At 36.8% G+C, this 24,096-nt stretch overlaps 2 protein-coding genes across 7 annotated transcripts in view; one reads left to right on the forward strand and one right to left on the reverse strand.

Moving 5' to 3' along the window:
• The window catches only part of LOC113066030 (centrosome and spindle pole-associated protein 1-like), an 18,958-nt gene extending 6,233 nt beyond the window's left edge, over nucleotides 1-12,725 (forward strand). The window contains exons 12-29 of one of the 4 annotated variants that reach the window (XM_026237603.1): nucleotides 1-35; nucleotides 272-347; nucleotides 597-708; nucleotides 1,945-2,092; nucleotides 3,138-3,224; nucleotides 3,598-3,719; nucleotides 3,805-3,954; nucleotides 4,496-4,639; nucleotides 4,704-4,817; nucleotides 5,013-5,079; nucleotides 5,167-5,293; nucleotides 5,556-5,692; nucleotides 7,305-7,442; nucleotides 8,794-8,837; nucleotides 8,987-9,050; nucleotides 10,009-10,091; nucleotides 10,560-10,710; nucleotides 12,009-12,725. The exon at nucleotides 1-35 is cut by the window's left edge and continues 84 nt beyond it. In XM_026237603.1, coding sequence (XP_026093388.1) covers nucleotides 1-35; nucleotides 272-347; nucleotides 597-708; nucleotides 1,945-2,092; nucleotides 3,138-3,224; nucleotides 3,598-3,719; nucleotides 3,805-3,954; nucleotides 4,496-4,639; nucleotides 4,704-4,817; nucleotides 5,013-5,079; nucleotides 5,167-5,293; nucleotides 5,556-5,692; nucleotides 7,305-7,442; nucleotides 8,794-8,837; nucleotides 8,987-9,050; nucleotides 10,009-10,091; nucleotides 10,560-10,710; nucleotides 12,009-12,217 — 2,008 coding nt within the window. In that variant the 3' untranslated portion in view covers nucleotides 12,218-12,725. Of the gene's footprint in view, nucleotides 36-271; nucleotides 348-596; nucleotides 709-1,944; nucleotides 2,093-3,137; nucleotides 3,225-3,597; nucleotides 3,720-3,804; nucleotides 3,955-4,495; nucleotides 4,640-4,703; nucleotides 4,818-5,012; nucleotides 5,080-5,166; nucleotides 5,294-5,555; nucleotides 5,693-7,304; nucleotides 7,443-8,793; nucleotides 8,838-8,986; nucleotides 9,051-9,636; nucleotides 9,988-10,008; nucleotides 10,092-10,559; nucleotides 10,711-12,008 lie in introns of those variants that run through there. The other 3 variants (XM_026237604.1, XM_026237605.1, XM_026237606.1) reach the window with 3 other exon arrangements.
• Nucleotides 12,726-13,543: 818 nt separating this feature from the next.
• LOC113066031 (brefeldin A-inhibited guanine nucleotide-exchange protein 1-like) overlaps nucleotides 13,544-24,096 on the reverse strand; it is a 55,954-nt gene continuing 45,401 nt past the window's right edge. For 2 of the 3 annotated variants that reach the window (XM_026237610.1, XM_026237607.1), the window contains 12 exons: nucleotides 23,450-23,610; nucleotides 22,864-22,994; nucleotides 22,032-22,161; nucleotides 21,775-21,910; nucleotides 21,449-21,587; nucleotides 19,297-19,366; nucleotides 19,045-19,165; nucleotides 18,602-18,741; nucleotides 18,235-18,403; nucleotides 17,851-17,989; nucleotides 15,998-16,115; nucleotides 13,544-14,901 (listed from right to left, as the gene is read on the reverse strand). In XM_026237610.1, coding sequence (XP_026093395.1) covers nucleotides 14,722-14,901; nucleotides 15,998-16,115; nucleotides 17,851-17,989; nucleotides 18,235-18,403; nucleotides 18,602-18,741; nucleotides 19,045-19,165; nucleotides 19,297-19,366; nucleotides 21,449-21,587; nucleotides 21,775-21,910; nucleotides 22,032-22,161; nucleotides 22,864-22,994; nucleotides 23,450-23,610 — 1,634 coding nt within the window. In that variant the 3' untranslated portion in view covers nucleotides 13,544-14,721. The remainder of the gene's footprint in view (nucleotides 14,902-15,997; nucleotides 16,116-17,850; nucleotides 17,990-18,234; nucleotides 18,404-18,601; nucleotides 18,742-19,044; nucleotides 19,166-19,296; nucleotides 19,367-21,448; nucleotides 21,588-21,774; nucleotides 21,911-22,031; nucleotides 22,162-22,863; nucleotides 22,995-23,449; nucleotides 23,611-24,096) is intronic. The other variant, XM_026237609.1, reaches the window with a different exon arrangement.

Below are 24,096 nucleotides of genomic sequence, written 5' to 3' on the forward strand. Positions count from 1 at the left end.
AGCTAGAAATCCTCTAGACCCCAATCTGGCCTTCTGTAAGTAGCATCAAATTCTGATTAAACTAAATACATCTGCTCTAATGTATGACATAATCTGTACCATTTATTGGTATTTTGTGTTGTTGGTCAGTATGAGTAGTGTTATGTTGCAATATGACATTTGTTTCTGCAGTAGTTGCGTTATAGTTTGAGTCCCTGGCTATTTTATGATGAATGTAGCTGTGGACTGCATGTTTAATGTGAATTTTTTTTTTTTTTGTTGGATGGACCAGCAGTGGGTCAGCAGGCACACATCCTTCCAGAAGCACAGTGGCCCATTCCACAGGCTCCATCTGGAGGCCTCACGCAGTAAGCACATGTGTTCACACAAAAGCCCAATTATTTAGCTTTAGAATTTAGTCTGTCACATGACAGGGATTTTACAATGTGTTCGCAAGTGGCTTCTTCAGTCAGAGTCAGAGCTGTCATTTAGCTGCACCTCATTTAAAACAACACGTATTGAAATGACGATATGTATTGTATACTGAGGTAACAGTAGGGGGCACATTTATTCAGATACAACAGAATAACATAATGCTCATCTCTGTCTCTCCATAGAGCGATCAGCCATGCTGGAGTTGTTCCTTCAGGACCAGCGTTCGTTCCTCCTGAGAGACTGCAGCAGGTCAAGGAAAAAGCTGTTAGCTATCAGGAAGCTCTGAAGCAGCAGGTGCTCTCACAGTGATTTATGAGATGAGATTATTTCATTATCATGCCATAGAAAGGGTGCAAATAATTTGAATTGAATTTATGCAAAGGTGCAGTAACAGAATAACACAGCACAACATACCAAAAATGTATTAATTAAAAAAAATTAATTAACGGTTTTATTACTACAATGAATTGAATATTAATTACAGATTATGTCAGAATTATGACATCAAACAACCCTCAGGCATCAAACCAAATCATGAAGTCATTTAAGGAGTGATGATACGGATACATTTATTAAAACGAGTTACTTTTCAAGATAATATTAATTACAATTAAATAATTTAATTAAATGATGTTAGATGAAAGTTCATTGAGTGAACACTACTGTTCAAATGTTTCGATTTGGTAAGGTGTTTTTGAAAGAAGAAGATTTATGCTCACCAATGCTGTATTTATTCATCCAGAAATACAGCAAAGACCAGACAGTAATATTGTGAAATATTGTTATTACAATGTAAATATATTTATAAAATAAAATAAAAATCTTTTTTAAAGTCTTTTTTTTTTTTCAGCAGCCATTTCTCCAGTCAGAAACCATTTTAAACTATACAGAAACCATTTCTTTTTATTGCCAATGATGTTAATATTTTGGTCACACTTAAATTCAGGTTATTAACAAACCATTAATTACGACCTCAGTAAAATCCTAATTTTCTACTTCTAAATAGTTCGTAATATAGTTGTTAAGTTTAGGTATTGGGTAGGATAATAGGGATGTACAATGTCATGCAGAATAAATGCTTTATAAGTACTAATAAACTACCAATATGTTAATTAAAAGCATGCTAATAAGCAGCTGGTTAATAATGAGAATAAGTCACTACTATACCAGTGTTACCAATATTTTTTTGTTGATACCTTTTTTTTTAAATCTTTGAATAGAAAGTTCAACAGAACAGCATTTATTTGTGTACTTTTAAGGTCAGATTACAACATGTTGAGTAGTACTACTTTGATTTTGATGTCCCATTCTTACAATATCTGACTTTTCAGGCAGGCAGCAAAAATCCTTTTTCATCTATTCAGTAATTTGTAGATTGAACAGCAAAAATAAAAAAAAATAAATACAATTTGATTTGTGGAAATGTCAAATATGATTTAAACTTGTTTGTTTTTTTATTCGGGATTTGAACAACAAATCAGACAATGTGCAGTGTGAACAAAGCCTAATTGTCTAAATTGCGGTGCACAGATTCAAGAACGACAGCAAAGACGGCATCGCGAGAAGGTGGAAAATGAGCTGTATGATGCTAAACTAGAGGCTGCGATGAAGGCCTACGAGCCCTGGGGGAGAGCAGGAGGAGGAGCCCCTCTTAGGGATGATCATGGAAACCTCATCAGTACGTATACAGAGTTCACACTCCACTCAGTCAACTCCCTATCCACAGTCAGCTGCAATCACTGCAGTTTAATGAGGCTTTCATTAGTGCCATCAGCAAATTGTGGGTTGTTAGTGGGAGAATTGCATGCAAAATAAAAAACATCTGCAAGACATTAATCAATTAAAAATAATACATTATAATGCATTGGCCCTGATTAAGTTATTGTATACTTGGCAGAGATATTTATATTTATCAGTGTTTCTATGGTCATGGAAATCATGAAAATGAAGAAAAAAGGTCAAGAAATAAGCATGGCAATTCGGATAGTGAATGTGAGATTTCTTTTTCTGGTCTTACTCTGTTTAGAAATAATTCCGCATCTAGAATCTAAAGTCTTTGTGAGTGTTCACTCAGTAATCATGACTAGAAAAATCACTGAAAAGTCTTAATGCTCATTGTAGATGCTTATGCAGATACAAGGAGTGTGTAAAATTATGAGCACAACTTGTTTTTAACTTATATAATACTTAAAAATACTGCAGTTCAAAAGTTTGGGGTTATTTTATTTATTTTTTCATTTTAAAGGGGTGTCTTTTGCTCACCAATTCTCCATTGATTACAATACAGTAAAACAGTAATATTATGAAATATTTGTATAAATTAAAATTACTTTATTTATTTATATATATATATATATATAAAAACATTTTTTCAATGTAATTTAGTAATTTGTTGGCAAAGCTGAATTTTCTCCAGCTATTATTTCAGTCTTCAGTGTCACATAGTCTTTCAGAAATGTTTGTAATAAACCGATTTAGTGCTCAAGAAACATTTATTTTTATTATCAATGTTGAAAAGTGTGAGAAGTTGTGCTGCTTAACAGTTTTGTGAAAACCATTTTTTTTCGAGACTCTCAAGAATATATTTACCTCTTTACTGACCCTGAACTGTACTGTAAATCACAATCTTTGCACTTATAGTTGCTCAGTGGTGTCAGTTAAATTAATAGATTTTGGATTACTGAAAATGAATGGTATAAATAGTCATGTTTTTGTGTTTCCAGGTGATTTGAAACGAATGCATAAAACAAACGTGGAAGCTTATGATTCCGGAGGCAGATTAGCAAGGATTCCAGAGGCTTCTAGAACAGGTGACAGAAAATGTACCTCATGCATCAAGTACCATGGCCACAGAATTACAATTTGACTCACAGAAAGTATGTTACTAGAGTTGAATTTAAATGAATTTAATTTCTAAATGTCTGCAATAATATGCACTTACAGCAGGTTATTAGCTGGTGGTCCATGATGGTATACTGTATATAAAATGTATATTTTAAAAGGAATATACATTTTGCTAAATTTATATTTTAGAAATGACAAATTATTAAAATATATAATTTTTTTTTTTTTTTAGAAAAAAATAACCCTTTGACTTTGATTGTGGATACTATCAAACCTTTTAGAAGCTACAAATAAAAGACCTTTACATCCATCCATTCAAATCTTTTCTGCCCACTGTAGAACCTGCAGGTTTTCATTCTTCTCAGCCGCCTGTGCAAGTGAGGGGTAACCTTTTCAATGAACTGCCCACCCCACAGCAGCGCCACGATCAGGAAAAGTACAAGGATTGCTTGAAACGACAGGTACGGACATTCAGTCAGCTTTGGATTCAGCTGTCTCTGCTTTCGGCCTGCTGTCTCACTTTGTCATCATCTCTGAGATAAACAGATCGAGGAAAAGAAGAGAAAGGAGGCAGAAGAGAGGGAACGGCACAGGCTCGAGGAAGAGAAAGAAGAGAGGCGGCTGGCCGAACAGCGAGCTCGGATCCAAAGAGAGTATGAGGAAGAGCAGGAGAGAAAGCGTCAGAAAGAGAAAGAGGTTCTTATTTCACAGTTATAACATGTGAATTTCAGAAATGGCCTAGCGAGAGGACAATAATGGATTCACTTTGAAGCACTGGTCTTGACCCAAACTTTTGAACTTATCCTCTAAAGGCCTTCACACAGTGTCCTAACCAAGTGTGACCACAAAAAACAGCAAACGATAAAAACTTTCCCCTTTTTATAATCCCTAACAAACAGCTACATTCGTAATGGTGTCATAATACTGTACCAGCAGTTATATCAATTTCACAGCCAATAAAGGTTTATATCTAATGTCAGTGAAGCACACACAACTCATGGTCTAACAAGTAATTTTCTGGCTTTCTGTTAGTTGAACTTGAATCCGATGTGAAATCTGTATGAGTAAATTCTATCGGCATCATGTAAAATTCCAATTTTCTATTGAAATGGCGTAGATTCCTATAGAAATTAATGGAAAAATGACAGGAAAATTAGATGAACAATGAAACGGTGCAAGTTAAAAGACAAGGTACAGACCCACAGGATGTGCTCTCTTTCTTTCACCTATTTTATAGCAAATGGCCAAAAATGAGGAGTTGATTAGACATGCCGAAGAGCGCCGTAAAGAGGCTGAGAAAATGAGGAAAGAAGCGGAGGAGAAGGAGAACGAAGCCCTGAGAAAGAGGCAGGAGAGAGAGAAACAGACACATCTGGAGGAGGTGAAGAGTGCACATTATCAAGTCATATGCACAAACAATTTGCTGACACATTATTCTCAAACAGCAAAAGGTCCACAGGGCACCGTCACCACCCCTACCAGCTTTGCAGAAGAAACCACGTCAACAGACGCCCAGTCCTCCATCGATGGAGAGCCACCGCTCTTCTGCTACTCTGTCTGTGAGTGACACATATGCACAACTACTTTTAATAACAAAAATCAAGCCCTGCAATGGAAAAATGTCCCCAAAGTTGAAGTAACACCCAGATAGGGTCCACAATCGAGTTTATTCTGGACAACAACCTCAAACTTAAACGGGAACATCTAAGTGAATAACATGTAGTGCCTAATTACAGTTTTTTTTTTTCCAACAGATCCGATCGAAGTCAGCACCACATTCTCCCCCAGTGCCTGCCCGCAGGAACGAGATCAGGGCCACAGGTAACACACTGTATATAACATCCTGTCACCACCGCCAGCGCTGTAAAGGACCGTATCCCTGAATTGTATTCTGACTTTGGGTTTTAGAAGAAAACCGTACGGTGATCAGGGAGTTATCGGCCTTGCGTAGGCAGCTGCGGAGTGAACAGAGACGTCTGGAGGGAGAATTGATGCAGTCTAACAGAAATGTTCACACCCCGCCTGTTCGTAGCAGGTAGCAAACCTCCTGCAGACACACATTTAGAACACGTGTGTTTCGTTAGAACCTATAATGAAGTCTCTTTCCCCCACAAAAACCCTAAATAAATGTTCTCATTAATAATGGTTGCGGAATTGTGTATTTGACCATTGTCTTTATTTATTTGGCAAGTAGCCATGTAATATGGGATGATGTACAGTCAACAGGTAATGCTTTGTGTTTTACGCTCTTGATCATCCTGGCAAGGTTTATTTTGTCCCTCTGATGCATTGAACAGGTCAAAACAGCACCTCCCGGAGGATGTTTTTGAAGTGGCGAGACTACGCAAACAAGTCCCCATTGAGAGGCCGGCTTCCCACAATGCAGCGGTCGACATGCAGAACCTGCAGGAGTTTAACCGTCTGAAGTACAGAGGTGAATGTGACCGAATCTCCTGACTTTTGCTTGAAAAACCTATCTAGAGCTCTTCAATAGGTCTGTAATTTCACTCTCATAAAGACTCGTCACAGCGGTGATGGCTCCCAAAATCCCATTTACCAGCCTTTATTACATTCACATATCCACCAATAGCCACGCTCACTTCCTGTTACTCACACTCTGATCCTTTGTTAGCTTCTGTGTAAAAAAACTACTATCTGCTCTTCAACTACCTGTAAAAGTCACACATTACCACACTGGCTAAATGAGTTTAGCAAACATGCTACATGCCAAAATGGCTGCCGAGTGGAATGACTAGCCATAAAAGGATTTTTGGTTCCAGATTGCTGACTGGATGGATGGATAGGTGGATGGAGGAAGTTAATAAAATAAAGCAATAAGGCTTATTGCTTTTATAAAACTGATGTTCCATTCACGCAGTAAGGTTTCACAGAATAAAACCGAGCAAATAAAAGTATTATGATGTTAATAAAAAGTATTCTTCCACCAAACAATCCTCAGAAATGGTTGTGGTTCCAACAGAGTGGTTGCAGAGCAACACACAGATGTAAACAGAGGTGTATGTTTGTAGAGTAATTTACAACTGCTTCAAAAGGGGCTCAACCAATCAGAATCAAGGACCGGAACTATGTTTTATAAAGTAGCTTTTTGTTATCAAGGTTATTACTGTCAACTACAAATAATTGTTTACTGTACATGAAATGAAAGAAGCTGAAAATATAGGAATATTCGAGATTTTTTTTTTACCAAATAACTTATAGCATAGTAAAAAAATAAAATGTAAAGTTGAAGCACAAAAATTATGAAACTAAAATGGATATTGACACATAGAAAAAAACCCCAATAAAATTACATAAACTATAATAAAAACTGAAAATATAAAAGCTAATTAAAAATGAATGCTAATTCAAAATGTGAATAAATTCTGTTATTGTATATAAAGAATACTAAAAACACTGTCTGTGATAGACATTTTGCAGGGTTTGTAGGAGCAGACGCTAATGGAGAAGTTAAAGATTAAACTGAAGATTATCTATATGAAGCTTAACGTTTTGGAGGCTTTTAATCAATCACAGTTGCATCCACAGAGCAAAAACCTGGATGTGGCTGAGTGAAACTGATGCTAATATAGTATCAAATGCTAATGTGTTTTCCTAGAGGAATGTCTGTTGCTGTAATGTCGTTTATGAACATCTTTAACCTGCTCCTCTGCTCAGAAGATGGATTCACCAGCTCTTCTTCTCCATCTGTCCACCTCATGAGGTGAACGGTCATATCAGTCATCAAACCCCCCAGCAGGAGACAAATGAGTAGCCTCTCTGTGAACCGTGACTCAGCGCTCGGCTCCATGCCCTTTGTCATGCTCTGATTCTCTCTCTGCATTGCTGTGCCAACTGGTTTGGCCATATCAGAGCTGCTGTTCTCCTCTCATTTGTGATGGACAACACTTTGCTCTATGTGTCAGTGTTTTCTGTGATTGGATAATGTTTGTACATGATCTGCTCGATATCTCTATTCAACAATCCTTGCATTATCTGTTGTCCTAGAGGAGAGGATGACTCTTATCTGTGTGTGTTTGTGTTATCAGATGGTGCATCTCGTGAGGAGGTGCGGCAGACGTACCCTGACCCCCCCAGTGACGATCACAGTCTAGATATCCAGCAACAGGCTCTGTTACGCCAACAGCAGCGAACCATCAACAGCCTGAGGAGGGGCAGAGCTGCTGGTCAGTCTGTTATTGAGGATGTTATTTGTGATTTATGTGATATTTTTGTCATGATACATTTAGGTTAGTACAACTTATTAAAATAGATTAATGCTTTTATTTAGCAAGGATTATAAATCATAAAACGATCATTTAATCAGAATCCTAAAAAACTGCATCATGATTTCCAAAAGAATATTAAGCAGCACAACTGTTTTCAGCGTTGATATTAAAAAGAAGAAATGTTTCTCGAGCACCAAATCAGCATATTAGAATTATTTCTGAAGACTGGAGTAATGGTTGCTGAAAATTAAGCTTTGCCGTCACATTATAATATATATTAAAATAGAAAACGGATATTTAAAATTTTAATACGTTCACAATATCACTATTGTACTGTAGTTTTTGATCAAATAAATGCCACCTTTGTGACCCCATTCACACTAAAAATGACAACTGTAATGATAACAGTAGTTTTACTATAATGATAATGCCAAAGAAAAACGATGTTGTTGGTATCGCTTTCAAAACATGTTTTTTTTTTTCAGCTGATGAAAGATCAAAACATTGACAGCCAATCAGAATCCATGCTGCTTTAAAGATCTCAAGCATTTTAAAGTCTCCATCTCAAAATGAAAAATCATTAAGATCATTAAATCTTGTGACTGTCCCATAGACTGCCAAGTAAGTTACACTGTCAAGGTCCAGAAAAGTATGAAAAGCATGGTCAGAATGTCGGCCTTGCCACAAGGATACGCTGTTTCTATGTGTATTTATGCTTTGATTTGAAAGAAAACAGCGCATCCTTGTGGTACGGCTGACACATGCAGTTTGAGTGATGTGGAGAGACACAGAGGAGACTGTTGACAAAGGAATCGTTGAATTGTCATTATATTTGTTTTCTTTGCTTACAAAAAGTATTACTGTTACTTCAAAACATTATGGTTGAACAACTGATGGCAGATTGACTATTCTGACGACGTCTTTTAGATTTTTCCGTACACTTGACAGTGTTGGCAGTCTATGGGACAGTCACAAGCCTCCCAAATTTCATCCAAAATATCTTAAATTGTGTTCCAAAGATGACCAAAGCTTTAACAGGTTTGGAACGACATGGAGGTAAGTGATTAATAACAACAATTTCATTTTGGGGTGGAGTATCCCTTTAAAGTGCCAGAGAATATAACAGCAATGCGCACTTATAATAAACAGAACAATACCGTCCATTTACGTGGATGGTAATATAGATAATGTTGTCCTTTTATAGTTGTTCCTGGGCTGAATAGGCCTTAAGAAAAAAAACCTTTTGAATGTTACTATATTAATAAAAAATAAACTGCAGACTCATACAGTACCTGTATTTCCTGAGCAGATTACTTTGACGTGGTGTCTTCAGGGCAGCGGCATCATGAGCAAGTGAGTAGTTTACGCACCACAAAAAAAATTTCAACTGTTTTTCTGTGACCCATTTTGTGAGCCCTTATAGGGGTATCTGCACTCTATTAGCGCTGTCTGATGATTCAGGTTATTGACTTGACGTCTTTATTGGTGTTGATCCCCCCCAGAGGCTGAATTCTGCACAGGATCCAGGGAGACACTTGCTGTTAGACTCAGAGAGCGCCTTTATTAGTAAGTTTCCATAAAAAATGAAGAACGGAGGGATGCATTTTCCTCACAAATGTATGCCAGCAGTGCTTTTTCACTACATTTAGATTACACCCACCAGTATACATACCTAAAGAATAAAAATGTAAAAATAAAAATGGTAATTTACTCAAACTCATATGGTAAAACCTATATGATGTTTTCTTTTGTGGAATTTGAATATTTTTTTTTTTTAGAAATGCCTTTTATTTGGTTACTTTTTTAGAAATAACCAAAGCATTCTTCAAAATCTCTTATGTGCTAAAAAGAAGAAAATTTTTTGGAATGACATAAGGATGAGTATTTTTATTTTTGGGTGGACTATCATAATGATAACCTATGCCATGAAGTGTTTTGCTATACTGGTGAAATCCAAACCTATTGTGATATTTAGTTCTGTAGTTCATCTTTAATTTGGCAATATAATGTGATATCTAATTTAAAAGACATTTCATGGGTAGCATTAGAGTTGATGCTTATCGTTTAATATAATTTAGAAACCATATTCGTCTATGGGAAGTTTTTAGTATAGGATTGTGTGTGTGTGTGTGTGTGTGTGTGTGTGTGTCAGCATGAGCAGCAGACAATGCGTGACAACACCGTCAGACAGCTGCTGTCACTGCCACCAGAGACGGACGACAGCTAGTGTGACCACTATGAATACCAGACAGAAGAGAGATTGACTCTGGGGTGAGGATAATGCCTGTCCTCAGCGGCACCCCAGAGAGATCAGCAGTCACCTTGTAAATGAGGTCCCAAAACAGTCTCAGTCTCATCCATTAAATGCCATTTCATTTGCTCAGTTTCAGTTACCAAGCTTTGATTGCTTGACTCGTGCATGATGAACGAGAGAGAGAGAGAGAGAGAGAGAGGAGGGACTGAAGAGCCTGCTGTTTCTGAACATTTGTCAGCTGTAAATAACCAATCAGTTGTTTCTACTCAGACCCCAGTGGCGATTTGTTCCTTCTACAATCCCGGCGTGACCAGAGAGCGAGACCCGCAGTTAGGAAGACAGACATGTCGAAAGTAAGAGTTCCCAGTAACTACAACCTCACTTGACCAAGGCCAAGTCATTAGCTCTGTTCTGAAACCAAGCTGCCTTGCTGACTACTTCCTTCATGGGCCGGTGCCATTCGTGCAGAACGTGGGGCAGTAGAATGGGGAAGTCATGCTTTTGTTAAGTTAAATGTTACAATGTTGTGTGAGATTCTGCTAAAGATATGTGATGCGAATGCAACTGTCAAACATGTCCATTTAGCAGTACAGTGGAACCTCGTAATTGACTGATTTGGAACGCTTTACATGGGTAACAACTCCAATTGTTGCCGTCCATTATGGATTAAATGCATCCTGCCTTAGAATTTGGTCAAAACAAGGTATCTTTAAAGCCTGCTTACTATTTAGAAGCCACTGTGTTGGGATTTGGAACAGAGCTAGAATGTGCATGGAATGACTGACAGGTGCTGAATCGCTGTGCTTTTGTTTTGTCGGTAGGATGTGGTAAAGAGGTACGCTCGACCTGACAGCAGTCCTGACAGTCGGTCTCTGCACTCGCTAGCTGGCACAGAAATAGAGCGGCTGAGGGAGCGCACAAAGAACAAGATGACATCGCTGAACAACATGAGAGAACATGATTGGAGATCAGGTCAGGAGCTGTGAATCTGAAAGGAGATTACCTAGGATTGGTTAGTCTTGTGCATACAGACTACATTTGACTACTGCCGTTAAGTCTGGTCAACACTCCAGCTTAATCTGGTGCACCCTGACAGGAAGAGACCAACATGTGAAACCTAAAGTATACATTAGTAGGGTGACCATAGATGCTCCTTTTCCCCAGGACACGTCCTGGCCAGGATTTCTATATTGCCAAAAATATCCAGGTTTTGGCTTTTTTTCATACTTGCTGAAGGTAATGATCGAAAAGTAATTTGACCAATAACATGCAGGCATTGTACATAATTGACCAATCGTGGCACGTGAGCAGGAGGGATCTACAGAGAAGGTCAAAGCAATGCAAATGCACGAACATATTAGGTGTTCGACTCGAAGCAACGCTGCGCAGATCGATCGGTGTATGACATCAAAGTTTTGTTTGAATAGAAGTTTGAATATGTTTACCAGTCAGAGCAAACTTTTCTTTTGAACTCCGTTTTGGTCTGATCTAAATCGAATCTTTGTTCAAAATGACATCACACCAGTTCATTCTTCGATTTTGCTTTAAGTATATTGGGGGCCTTTAGCGTATGCATGCAGCACAAAGCATAGCCTTTCAAAGTTTGCTCCATTTAACTGAATGACTAAACACATATGCACTAGAAAGATTTAAATTTATTCAGTGGCTGCGCTATTTCTCTCCGGAAGTTATGGTTGATAAAATTGTCTTTGTACTCTTTTAAACTAGAGTTGTGGGTGTCTCTTAACCCCCTCACACAAGCGTTTTGTCTATTGTTATCACTGATCAATTTCTATTTTGATTGCAATGTCCACAGCCAATGCTGCCACCTTATGGACAAAGTAAATCGTTTTTAAAAAATCAAGGCGTATATGTGACCTGAGGGTACAGAGTATGCAAGGTTAGCAAGTAGCAACATTGGGCTGCAAACATACAGTACTACTATGCTGATGTTGACATTTATGGCATGTGCACCATATGCATTTACATTTAGCAGATGCTTTTATCCAAAGCGATAATCTGCCAAATTAAGAATACTTTGGGCTTAACACGACCAACTGCAGCTTGCTGTTTTGCCTATTTTTAAAGGGGTGGATATGTCTAGAATCCGAAGTACAAAGATGAAAACATTTAAATTGTGATATCTTGTTTTAGCTACTGTCTACAGCTCTTCTTAATAAGTTGGCGCTATGCTAAGCTGTTAGCTTGCTAAACACAAAGCCATGAATGTAACTCGAAGCACTGATGTATGTATCTTTTGGGCTATCTAGGGGAAGTGTCAACGGAGGAAGGGGAGGAGCTATGGCCACAGACTTCTCCTTCAACTGACCGCTGCATGTCCATTGACACCATTGCCACAGACCCCTGGTTACGTCCTAGCTCCTCAGAAACACTGAAGAGATTCATGGGCAGTCGCAGGCCATCCAGCCGAAACCACATAGGCCAGGATTGGGAAGGACCGTCCACTTACCATGGTTAAATCTCATTAAAAACATCACAGTTTTGCTATTTAGTTTGTATGTTAAGTACATACAAACTTGTACACTTGAGGCCAAAGATGAACATTAATGATTTAGAAGTCCAGTTTCTTCATTCCTGTCTTACTTTCAATTGATGTGAATGAAATATTGCATTTACTTCCTGTAGCATTAAGAATGTCTGGGAGAAATTGACTATGATGCTTCACACTGTGACTGTATGAATGTGTAAACTGCATGAATTCTGCTTGTTTGTCAGGTGAGCGATATGGACTTCCAATGTTGTGATGTGTAATTTGATTTTCATTTTTAATTATTGTTTTGACATTAATTTTAAGTAGAAATATGAGCTTATGCAAGCATAAGCTTACAGTCTAACTGAAAACATAATCTAATGTAATAAGCATGAAAGGTAATGTGTATGGACTCTTTAATAAATATTTTATTTGTACGTGATCTATCGACCTTATTTTTCCCGTAAGAGTGGGCCTGGCCATTTGTAATAAAAAATATATATATATATTTTAATGTCTGGCTTCCAGTGTAATCCACATCCAGCTATTTTTAGTTATATGAAACCGCTCATTTTGCTGCTTATCACAAACTGGTGAGTCTTGCCATATTTTTTTAGTGTATTATCTAAATGAAGAACTCACTGCTTTGTAGCACAAGCAGTTTTACCATTTACTGCAATCTTCTATCTCCCTACAGCGGCAGCAGCTAATGAACTGGAAGTCTCACACATTCACAGAAAGCGGCTGGCTTTTGTGTTGAAAAAAATAAACCTCATTGAAATGTGATGTTTGTCTGTGCTCCATCGTCTTTTTTTTTTTAGAGCTCAGGTCTTGGAGAAACACGATTGTAAGCAAAAAGCCACAATGCTTAAACAGTGTTTCAATTGATTTATATATATATATATATATATATATATATATATATAGTTTTGACACTACAGTTTAAAAAGGTAAGTTTTTTTTTTTACTAGAGTAGTTTAACATGCTCACCAAGCTTGCATTTATTTTATTAAAATACAGAAACATTTTTTTTTTTTTTTACAATTTCAAATAACTTTTTTTTGTTGTAATATATTTTAAAATGTAATTTATTCCTCAGCAAAGATTAATTTTTTCAACTTTGAAAACTTCAAGAATTTGTTGATGATTATAAAAAGTTCAGAAGAACAGTTTGCTTGAAATATAAATATTCTAGGAAATTAGAATTTTTAGAGTGTTTGAGATTTTTTTTGTGTGTGTGTATATATATATATATATATATATATATATATTGGAATTCCCTTTCAGAATTCAAAATTCACCGGAGCAAATGCATCAAGTTCCAAAACTTTATTAACCTATGACCTGATTAGAATGTGTGTCGATAATGACCAGTGTCATATAGAGTTGTACAGATCATTTTATTCCATATAGAAAACTTTACAGGGCTGTACCATTACAGTCACCCTCACTAGCCAGGAATGCTTCACATCGTTATTCCATCAACCGTTTTAAAGCGCAGCTATCATTAATTTCTATACAATACAACCCACCCCCAAAAACAAAGAGAAGAATTTAAATATATTAACTTTTTTGTAAAAATTTGTACACGTAGAGTGAAGCCTAACTTCCAACAGGGATACAAACCAGTGACTCAGATGCAGCTCACATTTACCTCGCCCTCAATTTTTTTTAAGTTCCAGTTTGTTCCTTTTAAATGATCTCAGTTGCCCCCAGTGTTTAATTAAAAAAAAAAAAGTGTCAGCAATATAGAAAATGGAGTAAATTGAACTAATCAATTCATATCGTATTAGAAATCTCCAGCTGGACCGTTTATGGAGGGAAAGATGGCATAATTCAATAATTTATCACAAAAGTAAAAATCTCCAGTGCATTTAGATCAAGAAAACAAGTGCAGCAAATATCCGAGAAACGAACGAAAAGATACAGAAAACAAAATCTAGTGTTATGAGATTACATTACAAAGCTGGAATTCTGTACAACTAGTTTCATCGGAGTTATTCATGCCAATGTTAGCCATTAGCAGTGCAAAAAGAAATAATAATAATAATAATCTGAATCGCTTGAAACATCCCATCACATTGCTTGATATGCAACCCTCCTCTTATTCTTCAAACAGCTTTTAATATAATGCCAAGACACTGTTTTGAAATCTATCTGGACCTTTTGAAGCTCTCAAAGGTCAAGCATTTGTAAAGCATTAGCATCCTCGTGATGCTCTAGATGATTGGATCCTATTATACAAGGCCTGGTCATTTGTCCAGTGGATGGGACGTAATTCCTGAACTGGGACTAGCTGTCCAGAGCAGACCCTGAAAGGGCGAGGTGGGCCGGGGTGGGGGGTTGATATTAGTACCATCATCACAGTCCATCTCTTCTATCTCCTGGTTCCCCATTAGTTGCAGGAGATCAGATGCTCACGTCCTGCAGATGACAAGAGGAGACCACTGGGTGTCTGTGGTGTTCAGGAACAGGCACTGCTGTTGCTGCTTCTAGGCGTGGTTGGGAGTTTGGTCGCCTGATGGCTGGTCTGCTTCCAAACCCTGGGTGATGTGGAACACCAATCCGATGCGCAGGAAGAACTTGCGCAGGACGGCCCTCAGCTCCGGGATCAGGTCAAACTGCATGATCTCACAAAGCAGAGGGTAGTATCGGGACGCGTGGGCCTTGAACTGCAAAGAAAACACATGCATTTGTATTCCTTTACATTTTCTCACTGCATGCCCTGATGTAATCGGATTAACCCTGTGTTGATTAGCACCAGGTGTGTTCCAGCATATTTTGTGGAAAAAATGATAAAAAGAAAGTTCAAAAGGCCAGCACTTATTTGATTTCATGTTGTAACATTACAAAAACCTTTACGGTTACTTTTGATCAGCTGAATGTGTTTTTTCTTAAAGAGATTTATAAATAAAAAAACTTCCCAACCCCAAACTTTTGAACGATAGTGTTTATAATGTATTTACCTGTTAACTGTCACCCCGTCCCGAATACTGAATACCGTTGACTATACTATATTACAATCAAATCTAATCTAATCTTGACAAACTATATATCGTTGGAAAGGTCTAAGACTCCCAAATATATATTTTACCAATATTTTTTGTTAAAAATTATGTAAGAAAAGTAATAGATTAATTTACGACAAGAGTGCACCCTCAGAAATCTACATTACAAAAGGAGCTTTGACCTTTGTTTAAAAAAAGACTTCCTCGTTGCCTTTTTCTCTATCACATTTTAGAAATCATCAGAAGCTCAAAAGTCATCCTTTAAAACCCATTTTAAAATCAGACATTGCATTACCATGTAAATGGCACATCAAAATCATGTTACAAAATGTTTTCAGTCATGAATTATACAAATGTAGGTTTGTATCATGCGCATTCAAGTCTATCTTCAAAAACGTGAGTGACAGTTAAGGGGTTAAACAATGTATTATCGATTTAGTAAGAATTTAATATTTTAACATTTACTAAATAATAAAAGCAAGTAAATACATATATATTAAATCAGATGTATTTACATATTTTATACAATATTTATCAAAAACTTTATACAACTAATTTTCCCTTACAAGCTATTATCCATGTTAAAATATAATACCATTTATATATGTTTTAAACATTATTTCCATTGAAATCTCATGAACAGTCTTGCAGTTCCATCAGGAACCACTAGGGGACTGCAAAGCCTCAGTTGGGAAATGCTGGACTCAACCCTCCTAAGCACACGTTTCGCACACGTATCAGCAGTGAATCAGACACTCACCCTGTCATCACTGATCTTGAGCACTTTGGTTAGGAAGAGCAGCAGTAGGTTGGTCCAGGCCTCGCGGTGGCTCTCAGACGTCAGGGTCAGGAAGTAAGCCACAGCGTCACTGCACACGCTAACAGACAGAGAGAGAGAGAGACTGCGTTTCAGCACAGAGGATTTAACATAAATATTCCACGTACACCGCAAACAACTTGAACACAGCCTTGGTGACCTCTGCCATGACCTCTGATAGGCTCCTCCCCCTCATTTGTCTTATGTAACCCCCATCTGCTCACTCATCATGACCTAATCTCACCGAAATCCCCTTTAGTCTGGTTAAGCGTGTCTGCAGGGCCACTGGGCCAATGATTAGTGTCTTCCTGAAGACAAGGGAGTCGGAGTCTGACCTGGCCTCTTTCTCGTGATTACACTGTATTAGCAGTGAAGTCTGGGAGTCAGGGACACTTGCGTTCATGCCAAATTGAAGCGCACAGGTCTGAGCTCTGGGATCGAGTGAAATTAGTGCTCAGTGTAGTGTGTTTCTCGTTTTAAAGCGCTAATGTCTGTAACTTAACCAATCTAACAAACCATTGCCCTAATGGCGCATGAAACGCTCTTTCTCTGTTGGATCCACGCCAGAGCACCAGTCCCAATTCAATAAAGCAAACCCAAACTCTCACTTCAGGATTTATTAGGCAGAGTGACCTTTGTCCATTATAAAAATGAACAAACTTGAATGAGGAACCAACTTGGCTTTTAATGTGCTTCTAGTGTTTTTAGATTCTAGACATGAAGTCTTTATTTGACTCTAGCTGGGTTCCTGCAGGACAACCTCCAAAACGTCCCCGGCAAAATGTCCTGTGAGTTTATCTAGTAGGGTACTACTGGACATTATTTTTAAGAGAAAGAGTCTTGCTCCTCGTAGATCCTGTTTCACCCTGAAACTTGTCACATGATGGAAGTAAAGTAGTCAGCGAATGCCATGTTGTCGTGGGACACAAAAGTGTGCACGTGAAAACACATGCCAAGAACATACTGTATCCCTCTTTTATATAAAAAACTCAACATTAATTTGTGCTAAAGTCATGAACACAATTTGCTAATTGTCATAACTAGTTGGTGGTGTGTTTGGATATATTTTGGATTTAAAATATATGGATAAAATTTTAATACACAAGAAGAAACAGAATGTGTCATCAATATTTTTGGTACATATTTCCAGAATAGTAAAGTAGTACTTATTATTGTTTTATTTAATATTTTATTATATAAACTATATTATATAGTCAATATGTGTGAAATAATACATATTTCATTTAATATATATATATATATATATATATATATATATATATATATATATATATATATATATATATAATCTTAAAAAGCAATTGTACTTGTTTACTATTTAATATATTTTAAAATGTAACTATTAAAAATAATTTTCAGCATCATTTCTCCAGTCTTCACTATCACATGATTCTTCAGAAATCATACAGATTTGCTGCTCAAGGAACATTTTTGATTATTTTTCAACGTTGAAAACGGCTTGGTATTTTATTATATTTTTTTTTTTTTGTGGAAACTTTAATGTTTCTTTAATGAATATAAAGTTCAAAAGAACTTAATTTATTTGAAATAGGAATATCTTGTATAAATTATAAATGTCTTTACTATGACTTTTGATCAATCTAATGCATCCTTGCTGAATAAAAGCATTTCCCATGGTCTTTAAGATAATATTTGATTTCTGTTATAGTTGTCTCTAAGCTAAAGCAGGCACACAGAAAGATGTGAACTGCACCAAAGACATCAGGATCTAGGAGCATGTAATAGAGCGGAGAGCGGTTCCAGTGATGTCTTACTTGAGCAGTCTCCTCTGCACCTCCTCCCAGGCGTCCTGCCTGCTCGGGTCCGTGTACATGCGGAAGAGGATGCGCAGGCCACACGCCAGGCTGCTGGTCTCCTGTTTCAGCAGATTGGGCTTCGACTTCCCTTTGAAACCTGATCACACACACAGTGACACAATGAGCTCTTTTAATGTGGGACAGGAGAAGACATCAAGCCAGACGCGACAGACTTTCCATCAGGCCACACAGGTGGCTCTATCTGATAACGGAGGACGCGAAACGCCGTGACCCGTAAGCTATGTGGCGGCTTTTGTAAACGTGGAGAAATGAACTCCTAACAATGGATATTTATTGCATCTCAAGTTTCTAACAAACAAAGAAATGATCACGAGTACTGACCAGCCTTCCACAGCGCGGTTCTCTGTTCGTTATTGGAGTTAAAGGCCTTAGCAAAGCGATGAGACTCTAGAAGACAGTCAAGCAGTTTAAACAGCTGTTCTGAGGTCAGGTAGCGATACATTCCCTGGTCCTGAGTATCCACGTGTACATCAGCGCCCAAAGCATCTCTCTGCAGAAAAATACAGTTCATTCAGACTCTATAACTTCATAAAAAATCCTTTAATAAAACAAGTTTTACTCCATAACCCTTTAAATTATGTTGTGGCCTAGCATAAGGGTTTCCAAACTTTAAATGTTTTATGGATTTCGTGATCCCAAATATATATATATTTCATAATCAGAGTATATAAAGATCTTAAAATGATACCTGTGCTGCTGCGAAATTTTCAGCATCCTCCTTCCTGCTAGTCGCAGGAAAGAACACGATGTTGTCTATGGTCTGAATGAGCTCCAGCTGGACGACACACTTTATGAGCAGAGCTGCAAACAGCCGCTGTTCCTGGACTTCTGGGGAGATTGCATATGGAAACACAAAATGACCAGCTGATAGTCAGCATGCTCTGAGAGCAATATGAAATCAGGCTAAAAAAAATACAAATCTAACTGTTAAATTCAATTCAAGAAAATCACTAAGCATTATTACGTGGTTCTTTGTGTTTTCTCGATTCTAGTTGGTCATTTGTGGCATTGTGCAATCAAATACTGTTTTATTTTTAGCATAATAATAATAGTTCCGTTTCAAATATTTCAGTTATGAAATACTGTGGAGCCAAAAAAAAAGGATCAATAGAGAACAATCTGGACACATGCCTGAAGCCACACTGAACTGACTCTGCCTGCGGTTGTCAGCCAAGGCCTTCTCCATACTGTTCACTGACTGCTGGTCATCTGACCGAGTCTGAATATCCACTGACTTCTGGGAAATGGAGTCCTGTAAGCACCAGATCAGTACTTTTTAATGTTATAACATGAACTCATACAGCACTAGAGGAGCATCTGGTTGTGATGACCCTCCGTGAACACTTAAATGTTGAGCACAGACTGGAAATCTTATTTGCATACCAGCTGTTTCTCAGAGTCGAGCTGAGTCATGTGATCTCCCTCTGTACCAGCCGGTCTCCACGTTAAGAGCCTGAAAACAACACAGAGCTGGGTTAGAGGGGTCATGCTACGCAGCAGGTGCCTTTTACAGTTTAATGATATGGCTTGATATATCTAGCTAAATAAATCGAATTATGTCTTCTTTAAATATTTATGTCAAAGCAGACACAGGAGTTGCTGGTGACAGGGCTGACTGTTCTACATCTTTATTTGACATTACATGCCTTCCGTGTTAAGTTGTTTAAAAAAAAATCTAAATTTATTGCAGATATTTCTACAAATATCAAGCATTTAATAATCAGTCGGTGACTATACAAAATCATAGTAACAGGGTTGAAACTTTACCAGTTAATTTAGCTACATGTTTATTAGAAAGAGAAATTTTAATGATGTAAATATTTCCACAAATATTCAGTAAAAATCATAGTAACAGGTCTGACACTTCTAAACTTCTACTTATTCAAAAGAGAATTTAATGCACATTTAAAACAGAGCATTTAATAATCAGTTGTTTACAAAATCACAGTAACAGGGCTGAAACTTCTACTTATTCAAAAGAGAATTAAATGCACATTTAAAATAGAGCATTTAATAATCAGTTGTTTACAAAATCACAGTAACAGGGCTGAAACTTCTACTTATTCAAAAGAGAATTGAATGCACATATTTAAAATAGAGCATTTAATAATCAGTTGTTTACTTTACAAAATCATGGTAACAGGGCTGACACTTCTAAACTTCTACTTATTCAAAAGAGAATTGAATGCACATATTTCTACAAATAGAGCATTTAATAATCAGTTGTTTACTTTACAAAATCATAATAACAGTGCTGACACTTCTACTTATTCAAAAGAGAATTTAATGCACATTTAAAATAGAGCATTTAATAATCAGTTGTTTACAAAATCATAGTAACAGGGCTGACACTTCTACTTATTCAAAAGAGAATGTAATGCTTTGTCTTCTCAGTAAATCACAATGATATTCATGGTAGTTGACACCTACTCGCATATGACTTTTACCAACAAAAAGTGTCTTAGAAAATTTAAATCAATATATTGTTTTCTGTGAATGAGTAAACAAGATGATTTTCACATAATTTAGAAAGAAAAATTCTAGGCTACAAGCTCCAGTTCTCAACAATCCCAGGAACCAATGTTATGTATGTGTTTTATTGCCTTATTCAAGTGATTTAACATTTTTAGTTTTTCACTAACCATGCATAACATTTTTTTTCTCAAAAATACAATCATGTACATGCATGTATTTCACATATTATTATAGCCCAGTTTGTGCTGATTACAGTGATATTAGACTTTAGCCATTTAGATATTTGTAAGAAACTGAAAAAAGCACAAATATCAGGGCATGACAAAACTTCTCCAGGCCCCAAAAAATACCCTTAGACTCCAGAGGGTTAAAATAGACCATTTAATAATCAGTTGTTTACTTTACAAAATCATGGTAACAGGGCTGACACTTCTGAACTTCTACTTATTTAAAAGAATTGAATGCACATATTTCTACAAATAGAGCATTTAATAACCATTTGTTTACTTTACAAAATCAGTGACAGGGCTGACACTTCTGCTTATTCGAAAGAGAATTTAATGCACGTTTCTACAAATAATCAGTTGTTTACTTTACAAAATCATGGTAAAAAGGTTGATACTGTATTTTAAAATCATGATGCCTATGATAATATGTAAAACATGATAAAGACCAGACTTGTCCTGTCAAGAGTTCACATTCTTAAAGCCATTAGGACATTTTTTTTTTATTGTGGAACAGATTATTATTTTAGAAAGGTAAAAATATGATGTTAACAGGGTTGATTTTGGTATAGAGAATAAAGAACTAAATGCTATTTGTTTATAACCGTACTATTTTCAGAATGTGCATTTACAAAGCAAGCATCAGTTTTGTTGATGATAAAAAAAAAAAAAAGTTATATTAACAAATAACCATTATGACGGCATTAAGTCATTTTCACACATTTATATAAGAGGGACAATATTAACATTCATTAGTAAAATGACCCCTTATGAAAACATCAAACCACCAATTCTGGAGAAAAAATAAAAAATAAAATCTTTGGATGAACACTCACGTGTGTGGGATGGTGGTTTTGAAGATGTCTAGCATACAGTTGCAGGTCTTGTCCCAGGTCTCCGCGTTAAACTTCTCTCCATTGAGAATGACCACATTTTCAAGACAATTAGTGCCTGATCTCGCTAACTGCTCATTATCTGTGAGGAGAGAAGAGCGAGCGAGTGAGACCATGACCTGAAGTCGGAATTCACATATCCATTTTTAGCGAACTGCCTACACACAAAATATTCTATTCTAGTCTTCAGTATTTTGAACAATGCATGTTGTTTTCTCAACAGGATCACTGTAATTATAACTCGTCTCTTGCCGGTACGGTTCACTTACCTTGCTGCACACACCAGTAGAGCTGCGAGAGGATATCGTCTAACAGAACATCGCTGAGAGATTCAAAGTACTGTGTGAAAACGTCAGAGATCGCATAAAGTGCATGATTGCAGGTGGTGGTCATCCACTCTGCTTTCTGAGGGAAAATACAAAATGGAACATTAGCCATTTAGATACAGGAGCGCTAGCATATGATATAAGAGGCCCTTTCCAAGCGATGTTTTCTAGGACAGGTTTCAGTGCTGATGTTGACTTGCCTCAGTCTGTTGCTCAGGGAGCTTCATGTTGTCGAAGATCCTGAACACGATGCGGAACAGATCCTGCCACCAGTGTTTCTCGTAAGTGTGACCGTACGTCTTCATCACCTCAAACATCACCGTCAGACCCCTGACAAACAAACCAAAAACAGATTGTTGGGATAGGGTTGAAAAAGATTGACGATGCTATATGCGTGATTCTAAGAACATTTCAGTAGTAAACCGTTAGCAGTAACTGTAGCCTGAGAACTGACACTTGAAATGTTTTTAAGCGAAATGTTTTGCTTGCAAATAGAATTAATATACAGTATCGTTCTGGGGTTGGTACGATTTTAAGTTTATTTTTCAAAGAAGTCTGCATCAATTTGATTAAAATGTTGGTGTACTTTTACGTCAATTCTTTTTCGTTTTTTTAACCACGACGACAAAAATTACAAACGATTTTGAAATGCTATGTTGAAAACCAACATTGGAATTAGAACTGTACACAAACTGCTGGCCGAAAAAGTAAAATGGACTTCTTTTCAGATTTTCATTTATGACTTTTTGCACCTTTAAACAAGTTTTCTGTGGGCAAATTAGTAGACATGCTTTTACCGCGAAAGCCTGATACATTAATTTTAAAATATGATTTTAAAACAGACATTGCAGATTTCTGGGAGCTTTATTATGAATAAATTATATATTGAGGTATAATTTTGTCATAATTGTGTGTGCCTGAAAAAAAAAAAAAAAAACACTCAAGTTAACTCTCAAGCTCTAGTTTAAAACATTTGTCAAAAATTTTATAAAAAGTTTTGAGATTTGTCTGTATTGTGGGTTTGCCACTAACCTGGTCCGGACGTCCAGCTTACACCTGTTGATGATGCATGACAGCTCAAAGAGAATGGGGAACCAGCCTCTCACCCAGACGCGGTCCTCCGGTGCAACATTCATATCATCACTGGTATAATCTTTAAATGCCTGCAAACACAGAACACAGTTTGCTCACAGAACCTTATTTGATTTGCTTAGCACATATTCAACACAACCCAGAACAAACATGTTGCTTGACTCTAAGCTCCGTTCACAGATCAAAAGGTTTTTGCCTCAATCTGGCAACCCACGGTGAGAAGCAGTGGAGGGCTTCACTAATCTCCACTTCAGAAACACCAGGAGACTAAAGCACTTAAAAACACAGCTCATAACACAAATCACCCTTCATGGAGAGCAGAAAACAGATCATTTACATTTTCCATCTACTTAATAAAGGCCTTAAGGGGTTTGCTCATTACGGCGTCTGGTAATGAGAGTTTTCTCGTTAAAAGTGCTCTGTGGTCTCCTCGAGCGTAATGCATTTAGTGAATGTCTGTCTAAAGCCTGACCCGGGGTCAGATCATAATTCAGCTGTTATGGAGAGCGCGCTCATTAGCACTGACCTGAGGTCGGTCGGAGACGTATTTGGCGCAGTGACGGATGAGACGGATGGCCTCCATGCTGGTGTCGGGGAAAGCAGCGTTGCAGGCAAACTCAGACAGACATTTGACGGCGTCCTGGAAGGAATCAATGGTGGCTGGGAAATGCTTCTCAAATACATTCGCTGTGAGGAGAGAAGAGACGACAGAGGACTTTAACAAACACCATTTTATAAAAAAAAAAAATTTAATTAAAAGTTAATAAATGTTCACAAAATATATATATATATATATATATATATATATATATATATATATATATATATATATATATATATATATATATATATATATATAAACCATTCATATAGAACTAAATTCTTTTTTTTTCTTGACTAACAAGTGGAAAGAAAAGAAAAAAAAGGAAAAAAAAAATTATTATTTTAAATACCAAGCTTCATATTTATACTACAACTAATATATAGTCCAGCAGTGAAAACATTTCTTTTCAGAAATTTTCTAATATAATATAAAATTATATATATATATATATATATATATATATATATATATATATATATATATATATATATATATATATATATATATATATATATATATATATATCTCATACGTCTGCTTATTTCCAGGTTTAATTCAAAAACAAAAGT

This window comes from Carassius auratus, chromosome 49 (genome assembly GCF_003368295.1).
Source record: "Carassius auratus strain Wakin chromosome 49, ASM336829v1, whole genome shotgun sequence".
Lineage (NCBI taxonomy): Eukaryota > Metazoa > Chordata > Actinopteri > Cypriniformes > Cyprinidae > Carassius > Carassius auratus.